The following is a 25,197-nucleotide window of genomic DNA, read 5'->3' on the forward strand; positions in this document are numbered from 1 at the left end:
AACTGATCTCAGGAAAGTGAACCTTCCTGACTCCAGGCCCAGCACTCTGTCCACTTCACCACCTAGCTGCCCCAAGTAAGGGCTGAATAAATGTTTATCGATCGAGATGAGCTCTCTATAAAGGAAGGCTTTGGGAAGAGTTTTGTGCTCTACTCTCCAGCCCTCCAATAAGAGAGGAAAAGTAACTGAGGGTACTAAAGAGTACTGAATATAGGAATTGAATAATGATAATGAGGTTCCTAGTGATGAGCTTATACTGAGGGAAATAAGAGGAAGCAGTCTGACCAGGTGACTGTGTCACCTCTAATCTACCTCTCACCTCACCCACTAACCACCATTTGATACAAAGCAATGTGGACTAGATCATCTCTGAAATCTCCTCTATCTCTACTGCTACGGTTCTTTGTGATGCAAAGTGAACAGGTGAATAGAGTTAAACTCAAAGGACCTGGGTTCAGATTCCAACCCACCACAACATGACCTTGGTCAGGTCACTCAACTGCGACTCTTGGCTTCAGTTTTCTCATCTATAAAATGAAGGGGTTAAACTAGATGATCTGTAAGGTCCCATCTAGTTTTAAATCCTCTGATCTTTTCACTGTATCATGTTTACCCTGCCTACTCTGTGCCCTTGAAGAGTAAAATACGGATTGTCCTAAAAATCTTAACCTTTATAGCTTAAAGATGTCAAAGATATAGTTTAGAGAGCTAATATATATATAATATAATAATATATATTATATAACATATGATATATAACTATACTAATAAAATATAATAATTATATGCAGCTTCAACTACTTATATGCCACATATATACATATGTATGCATACGTATGTGTATATATGCATGTATGTAGAAATGCATATAGATGTAGAAGAATACAAAACTATATGAGAGAAATGTATATGTAGAGGAACACATATATGTGTATATGTGCATTATATATGTGTGAATATATAGAGAGAGATGTAGATAAAAAGCAAACACGTAGATGAAAGATATCTGTATTTACTTGTACACATTCATTTCAACAAACATTTTTAAGTGAATTCTTTGTTAAAAACAGCATGAAATGACATACGATGCTGTAACAACATAGACCTTGTGTACTTTATACATTATAACTATAACTTATCCTTCCTTGCTCCCCTTTTCCACCCCCCCCATGCTAGGATAACTATATGTCATTCGGCACCTGCACCACAACTCTTAATCATAGTGCCAGTGTGCCAGATTCTTAACCAGAGTTCCAGTCCATGCCAAAGAGATACACAGATAGGCAGGTACTCATTGATGCCAAATAGAGAAATTAGCACGTCTCTATCTAGACATGCAACATATAATATTTAAGTACTTTACAATTATCATCTCATTTGATTCTCACAACAATCCTGGGAAGTAGGTGCTATTATTATCACCATTTTCCATATGAGAAAATGGAGGCAAACAGGTGTTAAGTGACTTGCCCAGGGTCACAGAGCTAGTAAGTGTCTGAGGCTGGATTTGAACTCAAGTCTTTCCAATCCCAGGCCTGGTGCTCTGTGCACTATGGCACCATCTAGGTGCGTGTGTATAGAAAGAATAAGGAGATGTGAATACAGGTAACAGTGACACTGAATATATTGGGTTAGAAGATCGACATCATAGGGCTAGAAAGAGCCTCAGAGGCCTCCCAGGTGGCACACTAGAGTTAAGAGTCAGGAAGCCCTGAGTTCAAATTTTGCCTTAGGATTGACTAGCTGTGTGACTCTGGGCTAGTCATTTAACCTTTCTGGTCTGCAGTGTCCTCATCTGTAAAATGAGGAGGTTGAACTGAGTGGCCTCTAAAGTCCCTTCTAGCTCTAAAAATTTGGTCACATGATTCCTCATTTTATAATTGAGAGGTCTCTAAGGCACAGGGAGTTGCCTGAGGTCACACAATCAACATCAGAGGTCGGATTTGAACCCAGGTCTCTGAGTATAGAGACAGTGCATTATACTGCATTGCTTCCCCAAGTGTGAGCTAGGGTTAGGATTACGATTATTATAGTATTCATCCTCAGACTTTTATGCCCAGAATGGGCAAGGCTGATAATCATTATAATGGTACCTCTTATCGCTTCTTGCTTCTACCATCTTACCTCTAAGTTTTGGAAGCTTTCCGAAGAATCTTCTCCTCCCACCCCAACCACCCACCCCACCAAGATTCAGATACTATTCAAATCAAGTATAACATTCAATGACATGTGGACATCTGAATTGACTGTTCCCTTCAGTGCCAGAATGTCTATGTAGTTGGATCAAAGCCGGATTGGCTTCAAGGCCATTCCACAAATACCAACCTTAACAAGGAAGCCACATGAAGCACATAGCCCCAGGCATTCATCTTCCTGAAAGACTAGTCCTCATGTTGCAAATAACATGGCCTTGGAAAACCATTTCAAACTAAATACCCATCATCCCCTTACCACTTGAATGACTATTGCTTAACTAGGTACTCTTGGCTTTTTTTTTTTTGACCAGTGCCTTTGATATGAGACCCAGACTCATTGACACTGAATATACGAATCTTTGAAACTAGACTTGAAATTTGTTATAAATCTTACAGCAATGATTAGAAAGGGCAATGAAAGCAGCTGGATATTAGATGATCTGTGGTCTTCAGCTAACAGTTTCTACCCTCTTTTTTTTTCTTAGAGAGGAATGAGGGGTGGAGGGGATGGGGTTGGGGGGTGAGGAAGGGAGAAAAACAACACAAGATTCTGACTTATTATCTTTGCCATTTATAAGCTTCTGCTCACCCCTCTCTGCTGACAATTGGGGGCAAATATTTAGAGACTGTTAGTCTTATTGTTTAATAAGACAGTCTGTTCTACTTTATTTACTAGGCCAGACGGTATGAGGGGGCTGTTGCTGCTGAGAATTATGGATTGCTGAATAGAAATAAAGCATCCTTAATTGTCTCAGTACAAAGAAGATTTTTACAAAGTACAAAATTAAAGCTAATATTCTTTCCCCCCCCTTCCAACTGGTGACCATGACCACCAGAATGGTTACACGCCTCTGCATCAAGCCGCCCAACAAGGCCACACTCACATCATCAACGTGCTTCTCCAGCATGGGGCCAAGCCAAATGCCATTACTGCTGTAAGTAGGAAAAGAAAAATGTATCACTATCAGGAATTCTTAATCTGTGGTCTGTGAACTGGTTTTTGTTGTTTTGTTTTGTTTGATAGCTGTATTTTAATATAAATAATTTCCTTTGTATTTCTATGAATTTTTAAAAAATTTGTTTGAGAGAGGGTCTGTAAGCTTTCCATGACACAAAGTTTAGGCATCCCCACTACTGTTCATCCTCCCTAGCCCATCGGGGGTGGTTCATACCATAGCTGAGCCTCAATTCATCGTTGTAAAGCAGACCAAATTCCCGGCAAAGTTGAGCTGCCAAAGAAAGCCTTTACTGAAGTCATGCTCAGTGAGTTAAGTGGGAACTTTTTGCCTGACGGAGAACAACAGTTTGACTGACTCCGTCATCTCCTCTCTGGAGAGTGAGTCTTTCACTTGGGTCATATTGAATGTGCTTTGCTTACAGCTGGCTATCAGATGTGGGAACACATCTCTCTTCTGGTCTTTCTAACAACTTGGGCTGCTTTAAGGTCGCTCAGTCTGTGTTGCAGTTTTAAGACAAAGTCCCATTGCCTAAGGAACCATTTAAAATGTAAATTAACCTATGCAATTAAGCTAGAATCCCTAGTGGTTCAGGCTGCATTCTTTGTTTTTGTTATTTGCATGGTGAGCTCTTGCACAGCTGTATCTAAGGATTTCACTGTATTCCCCGAGGCAACATCGGACCTACAGCAGATGTTGTAATATCTAATGAAAAAGTTAACTTCCCACGTGCTAAGTTTCACTCCCTTAAATTTAGCAGGCATTCTTTCGGTCATGACACATTATTTGTAAGAGATACTTGACAACTTCAGGGTTAAAGCATTAGAATACTTTTTTTATTAGAAATAGCAGGCAGATGTAAGCATGTTGTGTTCCCATGGTGACTGGGACTATAGTCTAAAGAAGTTACTAAGACAGATTCAGATGTAATGGTAAAAACCAGTGATTTTCCTAAGCTGTGCCTTGTTTTGGATGGAAATGCTGGCTCATGCAGAGCTGCGGGTGATCTCATTGGCTCACAGCACAGTCCTCCCTCTCACTTCTCCCTCTCTTTCTCTCTTTCTCTTCAGAATGGCAACACTGCGCTAGCAATTGCTAAACGTCTGGGATACATCTCTGTGGTCGACACGCTGAAGGTTGTAACTGAGGAGGTTACCACCACCACAACGGTGAGTACACGCTGAATCACAGGCCTGGGCATCGGAATTGTTTGATCCTTTTTTACTTATAATTCTTGAGACCCTTTGGGATTCGAGCTTTTTTTCTTTTCTTTAATAATTTTTTCACTAATTGCGCTTACAGCACCCACGTGGAAATAATTGAGGCAAAAGGAAAGTTCCACACAAATAGTAACAGTTCGTAACTAATTTCTAGCCACACAAATGTGAGAAAATTATGCTTTGGGGTGTGTGTGTGTGTGTGTGTGTGTGTGTGTGTGTGTGTGTGTGTGTGTGTGTATTTTAATACTTAGTTTCTTGTTCTGTTTTTTATCCTTTGATCCTTTTTTTACCTTGTGCTCTTGCTTCACGACTCCTACAGTTGGTAAAGTGGCATAGCCATATCACATCAGGAGCCTTAGCAGGGATACTGTGCTAGGTGCCACAGAGATTTGGGTTGGGGGTATGTGTGGAAAAGCTTTCCTTAAAAAAAAAAAAGCTAGCTTTACTCAAATGCATTCAACTACATTTGTTTTACTAATCATGAAAAAAAAACTTCTTTCCTTCTCTTCCTATTGTCAAACATTATATTAGTTTAAATTAACTTTAAGTCAAATTTCATTCATTTCACTGGGTGATAAGGTGGTCATCTCAGGATTCAGTATTTATTTCCTCTTTGATTATTTTGAGTAAACCTGTTGTCTCTTGGGCAAAGAACAATTAACATTTGAATCCATTTAATTTAGTGCAAGTAGTTGACATTATGGAGACAGACTAAAAGAGTAAAGAAGGGCATGAGAGCATGAGTCCTAATGTGTTGGGGGGTTTTTAAAGTAATAGTTCAGTTGTAGTACAGCGGAAGGGAAGAAGTCCTCCAAAGGAGGGCCTCTTGACCAAAAGCTGAGAGGCCCTTATAGTGTGTGCTCATTTGTTTATTGACCCCCCCTTTTTTTTTTAACCTTGAAACCTGAACTTTAAGGACAATAACAGTTTAAATTTTTTTTTAACAATGCATTACAATAGTTTGAACAGTCCTAAGATATTTAATGGCCCACGGGGATAGGAAGATCGTAAATCAAACTAAGAGAAAATTTTGAACGAGTTTCTAGTAAATGCCTTCAGCCAGGAGTGATGCATGCAGGGTTTTGGAACACTCGGTTCTTCTGAGAAACATGAGGAAAGGGAAAGGAATTCTTGCTCTTACATCCTGTCACGGAGTCCCTATTGATATACATTGAGGAAGATGGAATCCAACTGGTTGACGTGTAATTTTAAGAAGAGTGGGTTATGATTTATTAATGAACTGCAAAACACAGGCTGAATTTGGATTGGAGAGGATAGTACAGCTTGTTTCCCAAGAAGCTTTAATACCTTTGGCAAATGCACTGCAGTGTTTTTAAAAGAGGGAAAACTGAAATTGTACTTATTTAAGAACTGCCTTTAAACAAGGTCCAGTTTTGATTCTTTTTCCCAGATAATAGTGTGCCTAAAATACTTAATAGGAAAAATGGATTTTTGCATCTAGTGTGACGGATGGTTGCCCAAATAACACCGAGTCACAGTGACTTATTATTTCCTCTTCCTAGGAAATCCTTTCACTAAATTTCTGTATATTTACAACGCTTTAACTGGCATTTCAGAAATAATGTATAAAATTAAAAAAAATCTTTACTGTCAAGATTTCTGATTTCACAAGTTAATCTTTAGCTGTCATGTTGTTACCCATCACAAAGTAATCATTTAGTAAATGCTTGTTGATAAATAATTTATTGGAACGTATGAATGACTTTAGCCGGATGCATCACACACCATATCTCTCTGGGAAGCAGAGATTACATATGTGTAGGCTGAGGGAGTCACCACTAGGTGGTGGGTTTACAGTCTTTTATTTGGGGGGAGGGGGAAGTGGGAAGGGTGAAGGAAATAGGGAGGGTGGAGCTGTCCAGTATCTACCACTTTTGCAGTGAGCCTCTTGTTTTCTGAGAAAACAAGTTATTACTTTAATGTAACTATATGACTTACACAACTCGTTCCCAAGAGACATCAGAAAGAAGATATCAGTTGCAGCGCATTATTTAAAAAGAAATATATGAAACTATGCTTAAAATTGGATCAAGCAGCATTCTAAACAAGTTGTCTGGTAATCTCCCAGAGAGAAATATGGTTCCACTTATGTTAAAACTGCTCTTAATCAAGTCTTCTGTACTTATTTTCTCTGCCCTGCATGTCTATTTCTGCTTCTGGCTCATGCTTCTTGCATTAAGGTTGGGGACATGGTGAGTGATGTGGTGAAGAAAACAAGCATTCATACAGCACTATTATGTGCCAGGCACTGTGCTAAGCACTTTTTACAAATATTATCTCATTTGATCCTCACAACAACCCTATAAGGTCAGTGCTATTATTACCCCATCGTACAGTTGAATAAACTGAGGCAAACTGAGGTTAAGTGACTTGTTGAGGGTTACATAGCTAAGAAGTATTTGAGACTGGATTTGAACTCAAGTCTTCTTAACTCCAGGACTCGTGCTTTATCCACTTTGCCACCTAGCAAGGTGTGGGCTGAATTGAAAATCATTTTTCACATTAACAACTGTGCATTCAAGTTTATCAAAATGAGCTGTTCTCACCGGTTACCGGTAGCTTTTTTTTCTTTCTGCCTCTCTCAACATCTGATCAAATTATAGTTGAAAACAGAATGTCAGTGGATGGAGAGAAATCACCATTATTCACTTCCTTATTTCCATGACTTTTCTCATTCTAGAAGAGATAGAAAATAGGGAATGCAAATAGGGGCTTCCCCTATAGCGCTGGATTCATCTCTTTGCTTTCCTCTCATCTCTCTGGGTAGGACTGTCTAATCACTACTGTCTCCACTCCGTAGGAAGTCTAACTGCCATCCACTGATTCGGCTGGAGTTTGTCAGTATACCACCTAAAATCAAACTGACTTTCTACCGAGAATGATGAGAATTCAAACTTGTGTATCACTCTCAAGTTTACAAAGCTCATTCCTCAACAGCCATCCTGTTAGTAGTGTAGGGTTTGTTTTTTTTTAAGAATGGTGTGTGTGTTCCCTTACCTCTGATGCTGGGGCATGGAAATATGGACAGTTTGGGGTAATAATTGATTGAAAAAACAAAATCTGTTAAAAAAAAAAGAATGGTGTGTGTGTGTGTGTGTGTGTGTGTGTGTGTGCGTATGTACTTGCACATACTTGTATAAGTGCATGCATGTGTTTGCGTGCAATTTAGCACCTGCTCCGTAATTTATAGTCAATAGACTGGGCACTTTGAGGTGAAATGAGTTGCCTGTCAGAGGTAGGCTTGAACCCAGGTCTTTCTGGCTCTGATGACTCTTTATTATGCCACATTAACTCTTAATGCAATTGTACACATGTCCTGTACTCCACCCCCAATAACTGCATAACTCTGGGATTCCTTACTACTTCTCAGATTTATTTTGCTATCTTAGATCATCAAGTATCCTCACCAAAAATTGAGTACCAGCACTGCTATTTCTACATCAGAACATCCAAAGAGTAAATGAAAATTAATCCATACCCCAAATCTAATTAAGATAGAATTTGTTGTTGTTCAAGTCATTTCAGTCGTGTCCAACTCTTCACGACCCCATTTGGGGTTTTCTTCTTAAAGATACTGGAGTGGCTTGCCGTTTGCTTCTCTGGCTTATTTTACAGATCAGGAAACTGAGGCAAATGGGGTCAAGTGACTTGCCCAGGGTCACACAGCTAGTCAGTGTCTGAGGCCAGATTTGCACTCTGATCTTCCTGACTTCAGGTCTGGCGCTCTATGTATTGAGAGAAGTGATTCAGGTAACACTCTATACCTACACACAATATTCATGTCATTATCTATGCTTCCAGTAGAGTGATAATCAAATTATGCTTTCATCTGGGTGCTACCTAATCACAGTGAGACAAGACCACAGTCAGTTCAGGCTCATGGCCCTGGTAGAGGGTCCATAGACCAAATCTGTCTCTTGAGGTTCTTCTCTTCCCATCTTGGAGGCTGGTAGGATATCTCCAGCTATGATAATAATTGTAAGGCACTTAGCATGGTGCCTGGCACATGGTAGGCACCATGTAAATATTAACCATGATGACAGAGTTAATGACAATCACACAGATGCTACAGTATAATTACATTATCGCCTCACTATTGTTTTAGAATTCGTGATTATTCAGACAAGGGCAAGACTGAAGTTTTATTTTTGTATCATTTATTTTTAAAGTGTTTGATAAGCAAATTAATACTGTAAAGACTTTTAAGGAAAATATTTGAACTAGGAATGAATTTTCTAAGCACTCTAAAAGCAGCTCTTTACAAATAACCCTGCAAGGTAGGCCCTGTTATTGTCTTCATTTTATAACTGAAGAAAATGAGGGAAGTGATTTGCCCAAGCGTCACACAGCTAGTCATGTTTGTTTGAGAACAAATCTGACCTCACGTCTTCCTGACTCCGGGCCTAATGCCCTGGGCACCATGGCACCACCTCATGGCCTCTGAGGGCAGAGCCTGTGGTCAGGTTCACCTGTTAGGTTGTAATAGTAATGCAGGAGAGAGGTAGAATTAGTTAGTATGTTGTTTGTGTGAGTATACGTGAGAGATTTTATATGGTGTTTTCAAGTTTAGCAAAGCTCTTTACACAAATTATCTTACTTTGTCCTCACAACAACCTATGAGGTCATTGTTATTATTATACCCATTTTACAGATGAGGAAAATTCAGCTGGGTCAAAGAGCTAGTAATATCTGAGGCCAGATTTGAACTCGTCTCCCCAACTCTAGGTTCAGCAGTCTATGTACTTTGCCACTTAATTTCTCCCAATTATATTCCGTTACATAGTAAAAATCTGAGGCTTTTGATTCTGAGTGACTCTAGGGGAATGTTGACAGAATGCCAATGAGCTCCTTTTGGCTATTCCCTTTTCCTAGCTGTGTCTGTTGTTTCTCAACTAGACCAACAATCTATCATGAATGCAGCTGATGACTACTATTGGAATTGATGAAAACTTTGCATTATTTGAGGAAATTAATTTTATGGCTTTTCAAGAAGAAATGAGGAATGGGATGGAATAGTGGATATAGAGCAGGCCTTAGAGCCAAGAAACCCTAGGTTCAGGTCCCAAATCTAATACATATGTGCTGTGTGACCCTGGAAAAATCTTTAAACTTTACTTAGCTCTAGGTCTCGGTCTCTCTCTCTCTCTCTCTCTCTCTCTCTCTCTCTCTCTCTCTCTCTCTCTCTCTCTCTCTCTCTCTCTCTCTCCCTCCCTCCTTCTCTCTCTCTCTCTCTGTCTCTCTCTCTCTCTCTCTCTCTCTCTCTCTCTCTCTCTCTCTCTCTCTCTCTCTCCCTCTCTCTCTCTCCTCTCCCTCCTTCTCTCTCTCTCTCTCTCTCTCTCTCTCTCTCTCTCTCCCTCCCTCTCCCTCTCTCTCTCTCTCTCTCTCTCCCTCTCTCTCCTCTTCTCTCTCTCTCTCTCTCTCTCTCTCAGGTTCTGACTCATAAAGAAGGTATCAGTCTGCATTGGAAGAGGGTGTTCCCTCATCGGGGAGATTCCTATTACAATGGAAACACACACCAGGCCCTACCTACTACTTTTGAAGAGACGCAAAAGATATTTTTAAAAGGCAATATGGCGGGACAGCTAGGTGGCGCAGTGGATAGAACACCGGGCCTGGATTCAGGAGGACCTGAGTTCAAATCTGGTCTCAGACACATAACACTTAACTAACTGTGTGACCCTGGGCAAGTGACTTAACCCCATTGTCTAGCCAAAAAAAAAAAGGCAATATGGCGTATACAAGAACCACCTCAATGTTCTTTGTACCCTTTGATTCAGTCATCCCACTGTCCTAGGATTAGAACTTAAGGATATTATTAAAGTGAAAAAAGAAGTCATCTGTATGAAAATATTTATAGTTTTATTGATACCAGTATTATGTAGCATTATTAATAATATCAAGATACTCAGAGCAACTAACCTATCGAACTTGGGAACGACTGAAAAAAATTCTGTTTTATGGAGGCTGAGAGAGATATTATTGCGACCTCAGAAATGACAATAATGAAGAATATTAAAAGGCAAAGATAAATGAATTGCTGGGGAGGAATATAGAAACTGAAAGGTAGTACATTTTAACATTTTTAATTATCACAGAAAAAATTTGAAAAATATACATAGATGTTCAGAATGTGTTCAGAAGAGAAAGATCATTTTGTTATATTCGTGTTAATATTTGCATTTTAAAGCAAACTAAATGGAGTTTTGATTTCATGTACAGTCATCTCTAAGTACCTAAGTTTTGGGGAAATAATTAATTGTTTAATATGCAAGATTTCCAATTAAGCTAATAAAGTTGCAGCAGATTTTAGGAGACAATTGGCATCACAGGAGGGATGCTATCACAGATCCATTGGAGAATAATTAGTTTATCGATTGCTTATCAAACGAGAGTTATCAAAGGAGATCGTGTTTGCAAAGTGCACGCACATGGTTCTTGGCACGTAGTAGCACTGGATAGGTGCTTGTTCCTTTTCCCCTTCCATGATCTTGACGCCATCTATACTATAGCAAAATTCTGCTGCTCGCTATTCTTCCATTTTGCATCAGTTTCTCCTGTCTTTGTGCACACCTCATGCCTGGAATATTCTCTCCCAATTATCTCTGCCATTTCACTGCATTCCCATCTGAATTAGGGTTATTTCTTCACATTCCTAGGATTTTTTCCTCAATATGAAAAGATCTTATCAAGATCTCCTACTCATGTTATTACTACATTTGGTGGCAAATGCCTCTCCCAGTGAGTGATTGTGTGGTAAATCATAATTCAAGTAGGGAAGGAAAAAAAAAAGTGAGCCCACACACAAAACCTAGGGATTCAAACAAGATTTATTCTCTGTAGTTGACTGAGGCCTCAGAGGACCAAAAATGGGGTGACAGAGAGAGAGAGTGTGCTGCCAACCTCCGGGTCTGTTTGCAATGTAATTATCAGGCAAGGAATGCAAAGATGTATGCAGGAGCCATCCCATCTCTCTCTTATGTTAGTCAATTTTTCTTACTTCTCAAGGAATGCATGGCAGGGATTCTCTCTTTCCTCTACTTGAAGGTCCGTGCTTTGAGATCTTTGAACATCATAAGTGATTAACAGGTGTCAAAGAGGACAGACAATTTAACTTGTTCCCATGGCTAACTTTGGGCTTTTTCTCAAAAAGTAGGAACCTGCCCTTCATGAGTTTGGCTGGACTCTGGAAATATTTCCAGAACCGAGATCTCATCCCTCCATATGGGTGGCCGTTAGCTCATAACAAAACCAAAAACAAAGATGTCATAATCTGTTCATGACCTGAATTTCTAATTTAATTCTTAATTCTCCTGAGCCTAAAAAATACTTGAGAGGCAATAACCCACCAGATATTTATTCAAAGCTCTTTTTTTTCAGAGCCCTTTGTATATTGGGTTGTCTTGAATTTCTTAATTGCGTCAGCAGGCAATTAGCAGAAGGCTAAAGTGGTCCCTAAATGCATCATCAAAATCCTACTCATAATTCAAAGCCCCATTAAAATATTACTACCTCTAAGGTTTCCCCAAATGAAAGAAGTGACTACTTCTTGTGCTCCCATGTTCTTTGTGAACATTGCTCCCACCTATGAATATTATTAGATCCTACGTAGTTATTGGTACAGATGTCTTATTTTAATCCCCTGCTAGGCTATAAGTTCCTTGATAACCCAGAACACACCTTGTCCATTTCTGTGTCCCGCATAGAACCTGGCCAAGTGCTTTGAATACATTTGTATTAAATTGGCTTAGAACCTTATTCATCCATTTATTATAAATGTAAGAGTAATAAAAAGGAATTGTTTAATTTAGATAATTCATTTCTAAGACATGCTTAAACATGCTCAAATTAATAATCATTTAGAAAAAAAGTTCTTGATTCTACTTTTCAAAGAGATTATTTAATTTGTTTCTTCAGTTAAGACAAAAAAAGGCTGATCCTGCATTCATAGCACCTTGTTTTACAATATTGAAGCCTCTTGGTGCAAAACTCTGATAATAACTTATTTGTCCAGTACACTCTGACATTTAATTTCCATTTTGTGATTTTCTCATATTTAGCTAATTAGATTATTTGTATTTAATTGAGAAAGTTTTCCCATGAATACCATGACAGGGATGGACAAAGATGAACAAGCCATGATTCTTTTCCTCAAGGGGCTTATAATAGGCTAGTTATGGATTCATGAATATCAGTGTGGTATTTCTTTGTACTAATCTAAATAAAAACTCATGTATAATTTGAAGAGATAAACTTTAGACAGTTGCCTGAGTCTCATAGAGGTTAAGTTTACTTGCCCGTGGTCACACAGCTGGTATTAGAGGGGCAACCATCTATAATTTAGTGGAGGAGTTACATAAAATTTCTATACAGGTATGTAAATAAAGCAGATGTAGTATACAGGACAGAGCATGATTGGTGCTATCGGAACTCCACAAATTACCAGGAAGGGTGACTCTGCTATGTTTTCTATTCTAATGAATTATTTAAAATATCGATAATATAGAAACATTATAGCACAAAAATCTTATAACTCTTTTGACACAGGATATTTTGAATCTTTTTCAGAAGTTTATAATTCATAATAAGTCAATAAGATGTACTAAGCTTTTTAATGAGGTAGCTGTATTTCAGCATTCTCTCAACCCCTTCCCTCCCCACCACAGTGTCAACCAAAAAGAGTAGAGGGTTTGTGGTTTCTGGGACTAGAAAGAAAGTAGGATTTGAGAAGATATGAATGCTCCCACACAGTCTTCTGGTCTAAAAATATCTGTACTCCAAAGAAGTCTTGACCACCGACTGGTTCTGACATCTTCCTTCATTCTCTTTGCTGGAAACATGATGTAGAATATTCACCATTGAGTATAGAGTTTTATTTGCTTCATTTAACAGCTCTTTTACACTTTTGGGGTATGGTTGTTTCAAAGCATTATAGTTGTTTACAGCTGTGAAAACTTTCACAGCCAATGCCACTTCAGTCATAGTGTTGTCCTGAAACGGAAATTGTCAGTTAAGAGGCATCTCAAATAGAAGCTGTTACTGTCTCCATTTTCAATTCTGATTCAAATGAATTTTGAATAATTTAATTTCTGGCTCCCAACAATCCTTAACACTATGTGGGGATGTGAAGTAGACTGAATTCATCACTCATCTCACTTTTCTGTCAATATTGCTGTGTGCTATTGAATACATGAAAGCATTTCAATTCCTGATCTCTGATTTCATCCATATCAGGGATGAGGAACTCCTTCTCTTTGTGCAGAGCAGCCTTTGCTCTGAAATTGACAGTCTTAGAGAGTTTTTAGAGAGCTGGTTGGTTAAGAAATTTGTTCATGATCAAAAAGTTGGTATATATAAAGGCCACTAGGTAGCACAGTGGAGAGAGCACTGGTTCTGGAGTTAGGAAGACCTGAGTTGAAATCCGGCCTCAGAAATTCACCAACTGTGTGATGTTGGTCAAGTTGCCTCAGTTTCCTCATCTGTACAGTGGGAATGATAAAAGTACCCACCTCCCAGCTGATGTTGTGAGGATGAAGTGAGACGATATTGGTAGAGGACTTAGGACAGTTCATGGCACATGATAGGTGCCAATATAAATGCTTATTCCCTCCTGCCTTTCCAGCCAGCAGTGGAACTTGGACCCATCCCTTCCTGACTGTGATGCCTGCTTTTTATATGCCACATTATATGTTATTGAATATTAGATATGGTAATAGCATGCAAAACCAGGATGTTTTTGAAGTGCAGACAGAACAAGGAACAGGAAAGAGAAGTGAGGATTGGAGAAATAAGAAACAAGCTGTGACATAGACATCATTATGACTTATCTTTTTCTCTGTTGGGCCTCAGTTATATATTTGCATATATACACATTTTGCAAAGGGTGTTTAAAATGTTACTGGGAGTTGTGATTTATTCAACTTTGGGCCATCACAGACTGTAATAGACGACATAGACAACATAATAGGAAATAAACTTTCTATCCACATATTCATTAAGAAAAACCCAAGTACCAAGTACAAGAATTCAAGTCAGAGAATTTGGAAACCATGATGTAGATTCATAACAGGACAGAGTATCGTAACAAAACCTTAGAGAAGAGAAATACTTTGAAAGATTGATGCTCTTCTGTTGATCTCCTAATCCCTGAAGAGATGCATCATATTCTTTGCCCAAATACCTACATCTTTTTTTAGTTTAGACATTTCACATTGCTCCTAGCTTTATTTCCAAGGGTTTGGCAGTTTTAATAAATTCCATATGTTCCTTGCAACTTTGCAAAACTCTTCTGTAGACATTACCTAATTCATTTTTAAACTGTCCTAAAACATTAGTTGAATTTCTCAGAGTGTGCTATCTATCTATGAATATTTGTGCTAAAGAGTGTTCTTAAAAATGGGAACCCAGAGAAAGACAGCTTTCTTTCTCTAAAGTTTCACTGGGAGAGATGATTCTTTTTTGAACAAGAAATATTTTAGGGAAGAGAATCAACGCTTCAAAATACAAATGGAGAAAAGATGGAATGATTCAGTGGCTTTGGACTGTGGCTATGAAAGATAGATCTCTATGTTTGTTGGTTTGATGGTCCTTTACAAAAACAAAACTTGAGTATTCATGATTGTCTTTGCAGACTGTTACTGAGAAACACAAGCTAAATGTACCTGAGACAATGACCGAGGTCCTTGATGTTTCTGATGAAGAAGGTGAGTATTTCATTAACTTTCTTTTAAAATACTGTTTACTTTACATAGCATGGATACACAATAAACATTTTTGTTGGAAATAACTGGTATAGGGATTGAGACTGGCAGAGCCTTAATATGCCGTTCCATCCCAGTCTTTGAAAAAGTTGGTTTTATTTTTTTAAAATATGTTTATTTCTACTAGAGAAAAAATGTTCTAAGTAAGAATATTCTGATCAATTCATTTTCACCCTAAGTTGTTTTTACTATTGTTTTCTAATTCCAAGATAGCAGAGGGCAATAGAAAAATAGAGATCAAATGGAAGATATATTAAATATATTAATTAAATTAAATCTAATAAGGATTTCGTTTTTTTTGTCTTGAAATCTGCTTATAGTCTGAGGTACACTTAAATGTTTAGTATTGAAGAGATACCATTTGTATCAGAGGAATAATCTTAAATCTCTACTTCTTGTTGATATATACATATACAGTACATTTAAGGCCAAAAGGCAAATATGCAGTTGTCCAACAAAAATCATTGATTCATGAGTCCAAACTTGAACTTGATCATGAATTAGTAATAGTTGGAATAATTTCAAAATCAGGTGCTCTTGAGGAGGAGAAAATATTAAAACCAATATTTGTTGGAAAATCTTATCCAAGTAATAGTTGGGCTAATTAAAGAAGGTAGAAATTTTTATAAAAGAAATGGTTAGTTGATTTCTAATTTTAAAATAGCGTAGCTTTGTATAGGTAAAGACAATATAGAGATTTGAAATGTTACATCCAAAAAGGAAATCACAGGGTCTGTCCTTCAGTTACTTTTATAAAGAGACATCAACATTTTCTTTGGTTTCTGGTATTCTGGTAATAAAAACTTGAGAGTTGACTAACATACACCTTATTTAATTCATATTACATTTTGAAATTTTTTTGTGTTTGGATGCAATTAGTAAGTATTTAATTGGATCAAGCTTTGGCCAAGAACACCTAGCCATGGAATGACAAACTTGACACTGTGTATTATCAAGAACAGATGAAATTGAGTCATCAAATAATCAGTTAAGATATGTTGTTACAGAATCATGTACATGTTACTTTGCAATCAATTTATTAATTTGTCAGCAAGAGAAAAAGAATTATGAAAAGGAGATTGGTATGTAGGATTTTATTTTGTAATTGGGCACCATCTTTATTTTTACTTGTATGTTGCATAGCCTTAAAACAGTCTGGCGGCCACTTTTCTGATGGTGAAGCACTTAGTGACTCAGGTACCATTAGATGAAATTCTTGGAGTGAAATTCTTGGAGTGAAACCTTTCCTTGTTTTTCCTTTCTTTTCCTTTTTTTTGGTTGCTTAAAGCAACTCGCATAATGTTTAAACTTGGGTGGCTAACACTAATCTGTTTATTCTGAAATGCATGTGGGTGTAGAAGTTGTGTGTTTGAGTGTGTGAATTTCTAGTCTTAGAAGATGGAAACCACAATCATGCTGATCTTTTTAGTGTGACTAGTCATCCTGAGAATTGGGTTTCCATATTGTATTTCCCTGTTACTGAGACCAAAAAGAAAAAGACCTCTTATTTTAGCATATACAGATACATTAGATGATGTGGGACTTTTCCAGTTGATGGTGTGATTCCTTTGTGGTGAATGAGACCAGATGATTTCCAGAAGAAGAATGAGTAGGTAACTGCATTTACCAGGAAGGTGGTCAACAAATATTTACTAATTATATTCATAAAGAAGCTGGAAAGCTAGCACCTTCTCTCTGTGGTCCTATCCAGAATAACTTTTCTATATTTTCAAAAAATAAAAGAGAGAAGGAAGAGATATATGTGAGAAATATTGGAGAGGTGTAATTGAAAGAAATTGGCCAGTAATTAGAGATCTATGTGGCATGCTGGGTAGAGTGCTGGACTTGGAGTCAGAAGGACCTGAGTTCAAATGTTACCTCTGACATTTATTAGACATGTTACTCCAAACACATCACTCAACCCTTCTCAGCCCCAATTTTCTCAGGTCTAAAATGAGGGAACTGAGCCCAGTGTCCTCCAAAGGCTTTTACAGACTATGAATCTATAAGTCAGTGATTAGAAGCGGGGCCTGAGAGAAGCAAAAGACAAAGATGACATTAAGGTTTTGAGGTGGGTTGCTGGGACCATAGTAAGCTCATTTAAAGATACTAGAGGGGAAAGCCTGGTTTTGGAGAGATATTAAATTTGAGACATATTTTTTAATTGCTTGCAGGACAAAGCAAGTAGAAAGGTCCAGAGGGCAATTCAGATATGGACCTGGAGCTCTGGGGAAAGACCGAAGATGATAATTTAAAAATTGATAATATGTTCTTGCAAAACAACTCAAATATATGAAAAATACTTATTTTGAGAATAAACTCTTTCATGCAGAAAATTGTAATCATTAGTATAAAAAGCAATTGGAACAATTCCCTCACTCTTTTATTCTAATGCTGTAAACACAACAGATGTATATTATCATATATTAAAACTCATTGTATTAATACTTGATATGAAATATTTCACAATTTTACACGCTAGAAATACCTATTCTTTGCTTTTCAATTCTTTTTTTCAGAATTTGAGGTATGTCCATTGTGTTTTTCTTTCTTATTTGTGGTCTTTCTAACTTTATGGCTAAGCAAAGGGTATATCATATTTTAATCAAGTATAACTCATTCTTCATTATTGCTACCATTTATCAATTTTCAAGCCTAATTAATAATAACAATGTCATCTAAGTGCTAATTAGGTATATCTCCATTTGTTACCCCAGGGGGAAAAACACTTCAATAGAATTTATCCCTTCCTTTTAAAAAATGATATAAAAATACATGATAAGATATCTGGAGAATTTTAAAGTATCTTATTATTAGCAAATAAGTTAATGACTAGTGAGGGAGGAAGAACAATTTACAAACCTGGAATGAGCTTGATTTTCCCTTGAAACTAAATAATTCCCACTTACTGATCTTGAGTAATTTTCTCATTTTCAGAGGGAAGAAAAGAAATGAAAGGAAGAGAAATAGGAGTGGTCACAGAGGCAGGAAAAACAAGGGAGTCCATTGTTACTAAAAATAAAGGGAGGAGAGATTTCCGAGAAGAAAGACATCGTCCACTGTGTCAGATGCTACGCATTGTGTAGAGGATGACGGCTGAGAAAAGGCCTTTGGGTTTGGGCAATTAGGTCACTGACAGCCAGGTGACATGGTGGACAGTCTAATGAACTTAGAGTCAGGAAGACATGAGTTTAAATACTGTCTCAGAAACTGACCAGCTGTGTGACCTTGGAGTGGTGACTTAATGAACATCTTTAGGTCTGTTTCCTCATTCGCAAAATTTGGCATAATAGCACTAGCCCCATTAGGTTATCAGGATCAAATTTGATAAATTTGTAAAGTGCTTTGCACACTTAAGGAGTTATCATCATTGTTATTAGTGACCTTTGAGAGAACAATTACAGTAGAGCAGATGGGGGGGTGTGGAAGTCAGTTTGCAAGAACAGTGAGTTTAAAAAGGATGTAGACACTTGGAGATGAGAGAAAAGGGGGAGCATCCCTGGAGTGACATGAAGATAGAATAAAAGCACAAAACAAAGCCTGAGATTAGCCTCGTGAGTAGCACACCAGTAAGAGCTCCTACTGCTGCTATCAGCCCCAATTCTGTGTCTGGACTTGAGGATCCTGAAAAACTACATTAAGCATTTCAATGAGTGACCCATTACAGTGAATCAGATGTGGCAGCCCTGTGTAGTGAAGGTACCTCATCTTTATATGTCACTTAATGTCAAATAAAGCCAACAGCACCATCAGTTGGACCTTGATGAAAAAACTTAGGCCCAGAGAAATAAAGTGACTTGCTGACAGTCACATAACCAGGAGTGAAGTATGATAGGTTTTAAATTTAAAGTTAAACTTTATCCAGCTTACCACTTTTAAACAAAAGAGAAAAAAGAGAAGAACAGAGACTTATCAGTGATACAGTGTGCTCATTGGATCATAGTATCAGAGATTTGGAACTAGAAAGGACCTCAAAGGTTATCAGTTACACCCCTTCTATTTTCTAGGTAAGGAAATTGAAGCCCGACTTCAATTTGTGCACCAAAGGTAAAATCATTTTGGGTAGGGCTGCACAGCTACATTTTGAATGGAACATACATGGTATGTGGTAAAGGCTTTTAGAAATGGGTCCTGATTTCTTTATCTGTAACATGCTTGATCTAGAGTAAGGGATTTTAACCCAGGGTCTCTGAACATTTTTTTTAAGACATTCTAATAGCTTATTTCAATGTAAGTAGTTTCCTTTATAATCCAAGTATTTTATTTTAGGCTTTAAACATATTATTCTGAAATGGGGCCAGTATTTTCCACAGGACTTCTAAACAGATGGCACAAGAAAGAGGTTTTAAGGTCTAGAGTCTAGTGAGAGGAAGCATAGGGTATTGGAAGGGGAAAAAAAGCAGGAGATTTGGAATCAGAAGCCCTGGATTTGAATCTTGTTCCTGACACTTCTTACCTGTGTGACTGGACAAGTCAATGTCTCCTAACCTTCAGTTCCTTCATTTAGAAAATGAAGGGACTAGACTTGATTTTCTAAAGTCCTTTATTGCCTTAGAAATCTATGAATGTGTGTATTTATACACATACAAATGTATGTATACATATATGTATCTGTTTCTGATTTAATATGTCTATCTGAATTTCAAAGGCAAATATCAATAATCCATTCTTTTGGATAACCTATACCTCTGCTCTCTTCACAGTAAAAGAAGCAGTGATAAGATGGGGATCAAGAGATCTAAGTGTAGTCATAGCTCTGATATGTAGATCCAATAAGGGTAATAATCATATCAAATATGACAACATACATTTTATCTAAATACATTTGTAATGAAAAATAACACAGTAATATCAGTATAATTATTTAAGTGATGGCTTCTCCTAGAGCCCTATTTCAGGAAGGTCCCATCGTGCTCTACTTCTTCCTTTCCCACCATCTCTATAATCTCCCATCCAATCATCTCTGAGCATTTATCCTTTTTTTTCTCTATCACTCTTGTGTTTGTGTCTGATTAGATGGTAAGCTCCAGGAGGGCAGGGGCTGTCATCAAAACTTTGTATGTCCTCCATACCTACAAAGTGTTCCGCTCATAATTAAATGGATGAATGCACTTTATAACCACAAAGTACTCCATACATGTAGGCAAGTATTTTATATTACGCTAACTGTGGTTGTTCAGGCATACCCAACTCTTTGTGACCTTATAGACCGTAGCACCAATAATGTCCATGGGGTTTTCTTGCCAAAGATGCTGTAGTGATTTTTCATTTCTTTTTTCTTTTCACTTTCATTTCATTTCTTTCTCTAAGGCAAAAAGAAGTTAAATGACCTACCCAGGGTCACACAGATAGTGAGTATCAGAGGCCAGATTTGAACTCAGATCTTCCTGACTCTAGACCCACTGCTCTATCCACTAAGCCACCTAACTTCCTCCATTTATTATGCTATTCCTAGTTAAAATAAGCTCAGAAGGCACTTCTGTCCTGTAATTCTTATTTTTAAGTAGCAAATCTATAAGAAAAAAAAACATCAAAAACCTTTCTTGGAATTGGTTGAAGTACTCGTGTAGATATAGCAAACAAATGTGAAATCCAGGTTGCTAAGAGAGGATAAGTGCTAAATTTTGAAACATCTCTAATGAACACAATGGTGCCCATTACTTTAGCCTTCCTTGGTCAATATGCGTATAATGGGGACAGCTAGGGGGCACAGTGGATAGAGCAGCGGCCCTGGAGTCAGGAGCACCTGAGTTCAAATCTGGCCTCAGAGCAAACGCTTTACACCTACTAGCTGTGTGACCCTGGGCAAGTCACTTAACCCCAATTGCCTTAATATCTATGTCTGTCTATCTATCTATCTATCTATCTATCTATCTATCTATCTATCTATCTATCTATCCATCTATCCACACATCCACACACACACACACACACACACACACACACACACACACACAAATGTGTGTGTACAATGATTTCATATTCATTAATAATAATAATTATAAACTTTATAGGTTTGAAAAACACACTAAATATACACATTATTTCTACTTGACTCTCCCCAAAACCTGTGAGATAGGTTCTATTATTGTTTCCAATTTTATATTTTACGGGAAACTGAGGATGGGAAAGGTTAAGTGACTTGTCCTAGGTCCCACACTGGGAAATGTCTGAGGCAATGTACAAGCTTAGGTCCTGTGGCTCCTAATCAGTCATTGTATTGGAACTCTTCATGAAAAATGCAAGTAATTGTATAAATTTGAATTATTGAAATTAGGTTAGCGGTTCCTGAAATCCTCAGCCTCCCCTTTATAAAGGTCCCTTTATAACTTCCTACAGCTGTGCTATTAAGTGAATTAAACCAGCTTTCCATCTCTTATGTAGTAATGCTAATTTTAATAGCATTACTGTACAATATTAAATGTCTTGTCCATTTCAAAATTACATGGGATTTGTGTGGGAAAGGGAATTGTTACAAAACCAAGTCCAAAAAAACAGCAGTTTGTAATGGTTTTGTTATGTGTAACAGTGATGCATAAAACTGTTAAAGCTGAAAGGACCCTTAGAAATCATCTCATCCTACTTCCTCATTTTACAGATGAAGAAATGAAGTCCATAGGCTAATTGACTTGCCCAAGGTCACACAATTAATTCATTGACAGACAAGAGCTAGGGCTGGAATCCTGTCCTGATGTGAGTTAATGAGTTGAGTACTTCGCTCACTTAATTTGTTTTTGAAGTTACTGGAAATAGCTTCAGAATCAAACACTTACCCCATCAAACAGTTGCACAGAACTCTGAGATGTTCCCAGTAGTGTGAGAATGGAAGTTATTTATAACATTTCCTAAAAATGAAGTAGAGGGGCAGGTAGGGGGCACAGTACATAGAGTACGGGGCTTGGAGTCAAGAAGAGTCTTCCTGAGTTCAAATCTGGCCTCACACTTCTTAGCTGTGTAACTCTGTGCAAGTCACTTAACCCTCTTTGCCTCAGTTTCCTCTGTAAAATGAGCTGGAGAAAGAAATGCAAACCACTTCAGTGTCTTTGCCAAGAAAACCCCGAAAGCGGTCAAGAAGAATCAGACATGGCTGGAAAATAACTCAGCAACAACAAAAAGTGGAGTGAATTGGGATTTAATTGGATCCTGAAGTCAAGTGTTTTATTTGAAGAACATTTGATAGTTCTCTTCTTATACTTCTAAATTCTAAATAAGGTTGTAAAGTCTCAGTTAATTGATAGCTTTCATGAACGACTTTCTCAAAAAGCTGATTATGCCACAAATTATGAGCATCTTAATATGGATCCCATGCAAGGGCTTGCCTCTCTGTACATGCTTGTGTGGGTATGTACAGACACACACACACATATTCTCTCTCTCTCTCTCTCTCTCTCTCTCTCTCTCTCTCTCTCTCTCTCTCTCTCTCCTCTCTCTCTCTCTCTCTCTCTCTCCTCCTCCTCCCTCCCTCCCTCCTCCTCCTCTCCCTCCTCCTCCTCCCTCCTCCCTCCCTCTCTCTTCCCTCCTCCTCCTCCCTCCCTCCCTCCCTCCCTCCCTCCCTCCCTCTCTCTCTCTCTCTCTCTCTCTCTCTCTCTCTCTCTCTCTCTCTCTCTCTCTCTCTCTCTCTCCCCTCTCTCTCTCCTTCTCTCCCTCCTTCTCTCCCTCTCCCTCTCCCTCTCCCTCTCTTTCTCTTCTACTCTTAGTCTGCTATATGTGAATTCGTTTTATCTGTTTCTTTCCCTACCTGACTTTTACAGCTATTGAAGGAGGTAGGGAATATATCATCTTTGTTTCCCCTTTCATCCAATGCCTAATAAAGTTTGATGCCCACAAGATGCAGAGTTTTTGAATGACAAGCTTATCAAGGGAAATGTAGTAGCAGAGATGTGGATGGTGGTTTTTCTCTATCATTTGACAATTGAATAATCCTTTCCTTGATGTCTGGTATTTCATTCTCTTAAAAGAAGAGTGTGAAATGAGGAACTGTGCTCACTCAGTCTCTTGGAATTATCTGTAACTTATCAGACAGGTGACACAGTAGCAAAGCAAAGTTATCATGTGTCACTACAGATGTAAACAATTAGTTTGACCATCACAAGCTGTTTTGGTGATTTTTAAAAGTCCCTTGATTTGCTAATACTAAAAGAGACAGTTGTTGAAAGGGATGAGTGTTGATCATTTTTCTCATTTGATGATCAGACATAAAATAAAACAATATCCCAGGAGTTAGACATGTGGGTCACCCAAAGGGCAATGGAGAGATGAGTAAGCAGCCACAAATGGCCAAAAGTGCACCACAATCACCATGAAAGATGTCATGGAGAATGGGTGCATTTGATAGATAAGATGGGTGAAGCATCATTAAAAGTGAGAGGGAAATTCTGTGTACCCTTGTAAGTACTGGTACCAAGTCATGAGATCTGGAGAAAACTGCCCAGCATATTGGGTACATCCCTTGTTAAGACTTATGAATGACTATAAATAAGAGTTCCATAAGATGAGTGGGTAGTAGTGTTGTGACTGGATTTCGGTAATGATATCTTGGTTTAAAACCCATCTTACATACCTATGCACTGTGAGCTCATAGGCAAAACACTTAACCTGTCTGAGCCTTGGTTTCTTCATCTGGAAAATAAGTAATGATGCCTCACAGAGACGCTGTGGGGATCAGATGAGATAATGTATATAAAGCAGTTTGTAAATCGTAAGTCACAATATAACCATACATTGTTATTATAGATGTTGGGAGGGTTATAAATGGAAGAATAAAATGTTATGGTTATTAAGACGTGAATACAAATAACTATCATAAAAGGTATCAGTGCAGTGAAAAAAATAAAAATTTCAAAAGAAAGATGTACTTTTGACTGGAGAGTTTACGAAAGTTTAATTGAGGAGGTAGCACTTGAATTGGGTTTTAAAGGGTACATAAGGACAAGACATGAAGAACTGATGAGGAGAGGGAGATAGGGGAAATAGCTCCAATTGGACCACATTTCCTGAATAATGAGTACGCTAGTTTGGCTAAAACGTAGTGAGTATATGAATGACTAGGGAGTGATGGGGGATGTGCCTGGAAAACCAAGTTGTGGCTAAGCTGTGGGAAAAGAGTCTGATGTTACAAAATGCCAGAAGTAGAAAAAGGTGCTTTTAAAAAAAATCTCATTTTAAAGGAACTCTTAGAAGTTTAAAAAAGAAAACAATATATAGATGGAAATAGAAGATAAGAAGTCTACCTGTAACATAAGAAACTAATTTCAATAGAGTGTACAAGGAATCAATTTCATACCTTTATTGTCACCGTGGCAGAAATTCATATCTGAATTTCTTTTTAGGAAACAGTAAAGAAAATATTTTGGGTTTTTTTGGGTAATTTAATTTTGGAGGTGATTTTTAATACTAATTTTTTGAATGTTAGGAAATATTAGCACCACCACTGCCCCCCCCCTTAGCTTGGCTAACCTCCTAATCCCATCCATTCCCAAAAGAGAAAAGAGAAACAGTATTGGTTTTATCCAATTAGAGGAGAACTAATATTCCTAAAATAGATTCTGAACTAAAGTCATTAGGTTCATGTCCCTTCTGTTGCAAGCACAGAAGGCTGTGGCTATCTGCAGTTGGCTGATGGCCTTACACAGTAGCATGACTACGTGATTCTAGACTCTGTAGCCCTATCGAACATGCCGTGATCTTCATCCATCAATTACAGTTGTTGATATAGACAGTTACTAGTAGGTTGCTTTCAATTCCTTTGTCTTTTGATGGCTTAGTCTCTTTGGCCATTTCCATTGGCTTCTACAAGTTTAATGCTTATGAGTTCTGTATATAACCATCCAGTTGATGAATTCTGGAAAAATTACCCAGTAGTAGAGGACCTACTTTGTCATTCTCGAATAGAGACACTTGGTAGCACAATGTTGGAGTGCTAGGCCTGAAGTTATGAAGTCCTGAGTTTCAGTGTGACCTCAGACATTTTGTAGCTTTGTGACCATGAGAAAGTCACTTAAACTCTGTATTTCTCAGTTTCCTCAATTGTAAAGTGGACATGATGTTA

The 25,197-nt window shown here is 37.9% G+C and overlaps 1 protein-coding gene across 1 annotated transcript in view; it reads left to right on the forward strand.

The window, feature by feature from the left end:
- The window catches only part of ANK2 (ankyrin 2), a 275,508-nt gene that overhangs the window by 168,162 nt on the left and 82,149 nt on the right, over nt 1-25,197 (forward strand). The window contains 3 exon segments of the mRNA XM_078148698.1: nt 3,032-3,130; nt 4,222-4,320; nt 15,020-15,092. Coding sequence (XP_078004824.1) covers nt 3,032-3,130; nt 4,222-4,320; nt 15,020-15,092 — 271 coding nt within the window.

This window comes from Phascolarctos cinereus, unplaced genomic scaffold (genome assembly GCF_003287225.1).
Source record: "Phascolarctos cinereus isolate Bilbo 61053 unplaced genomic scaffold, phaCin_HiC Scaffold_9;HRSCAF=440, whole genome shotgun sequence".
NCBI classification, from domain to species: Eukaryota; Metazoa; Chordata; class Mammalia; order Diprotodontia; family Phascolarctidae; genus Phascolarctos; species Phascolarctos cinereus.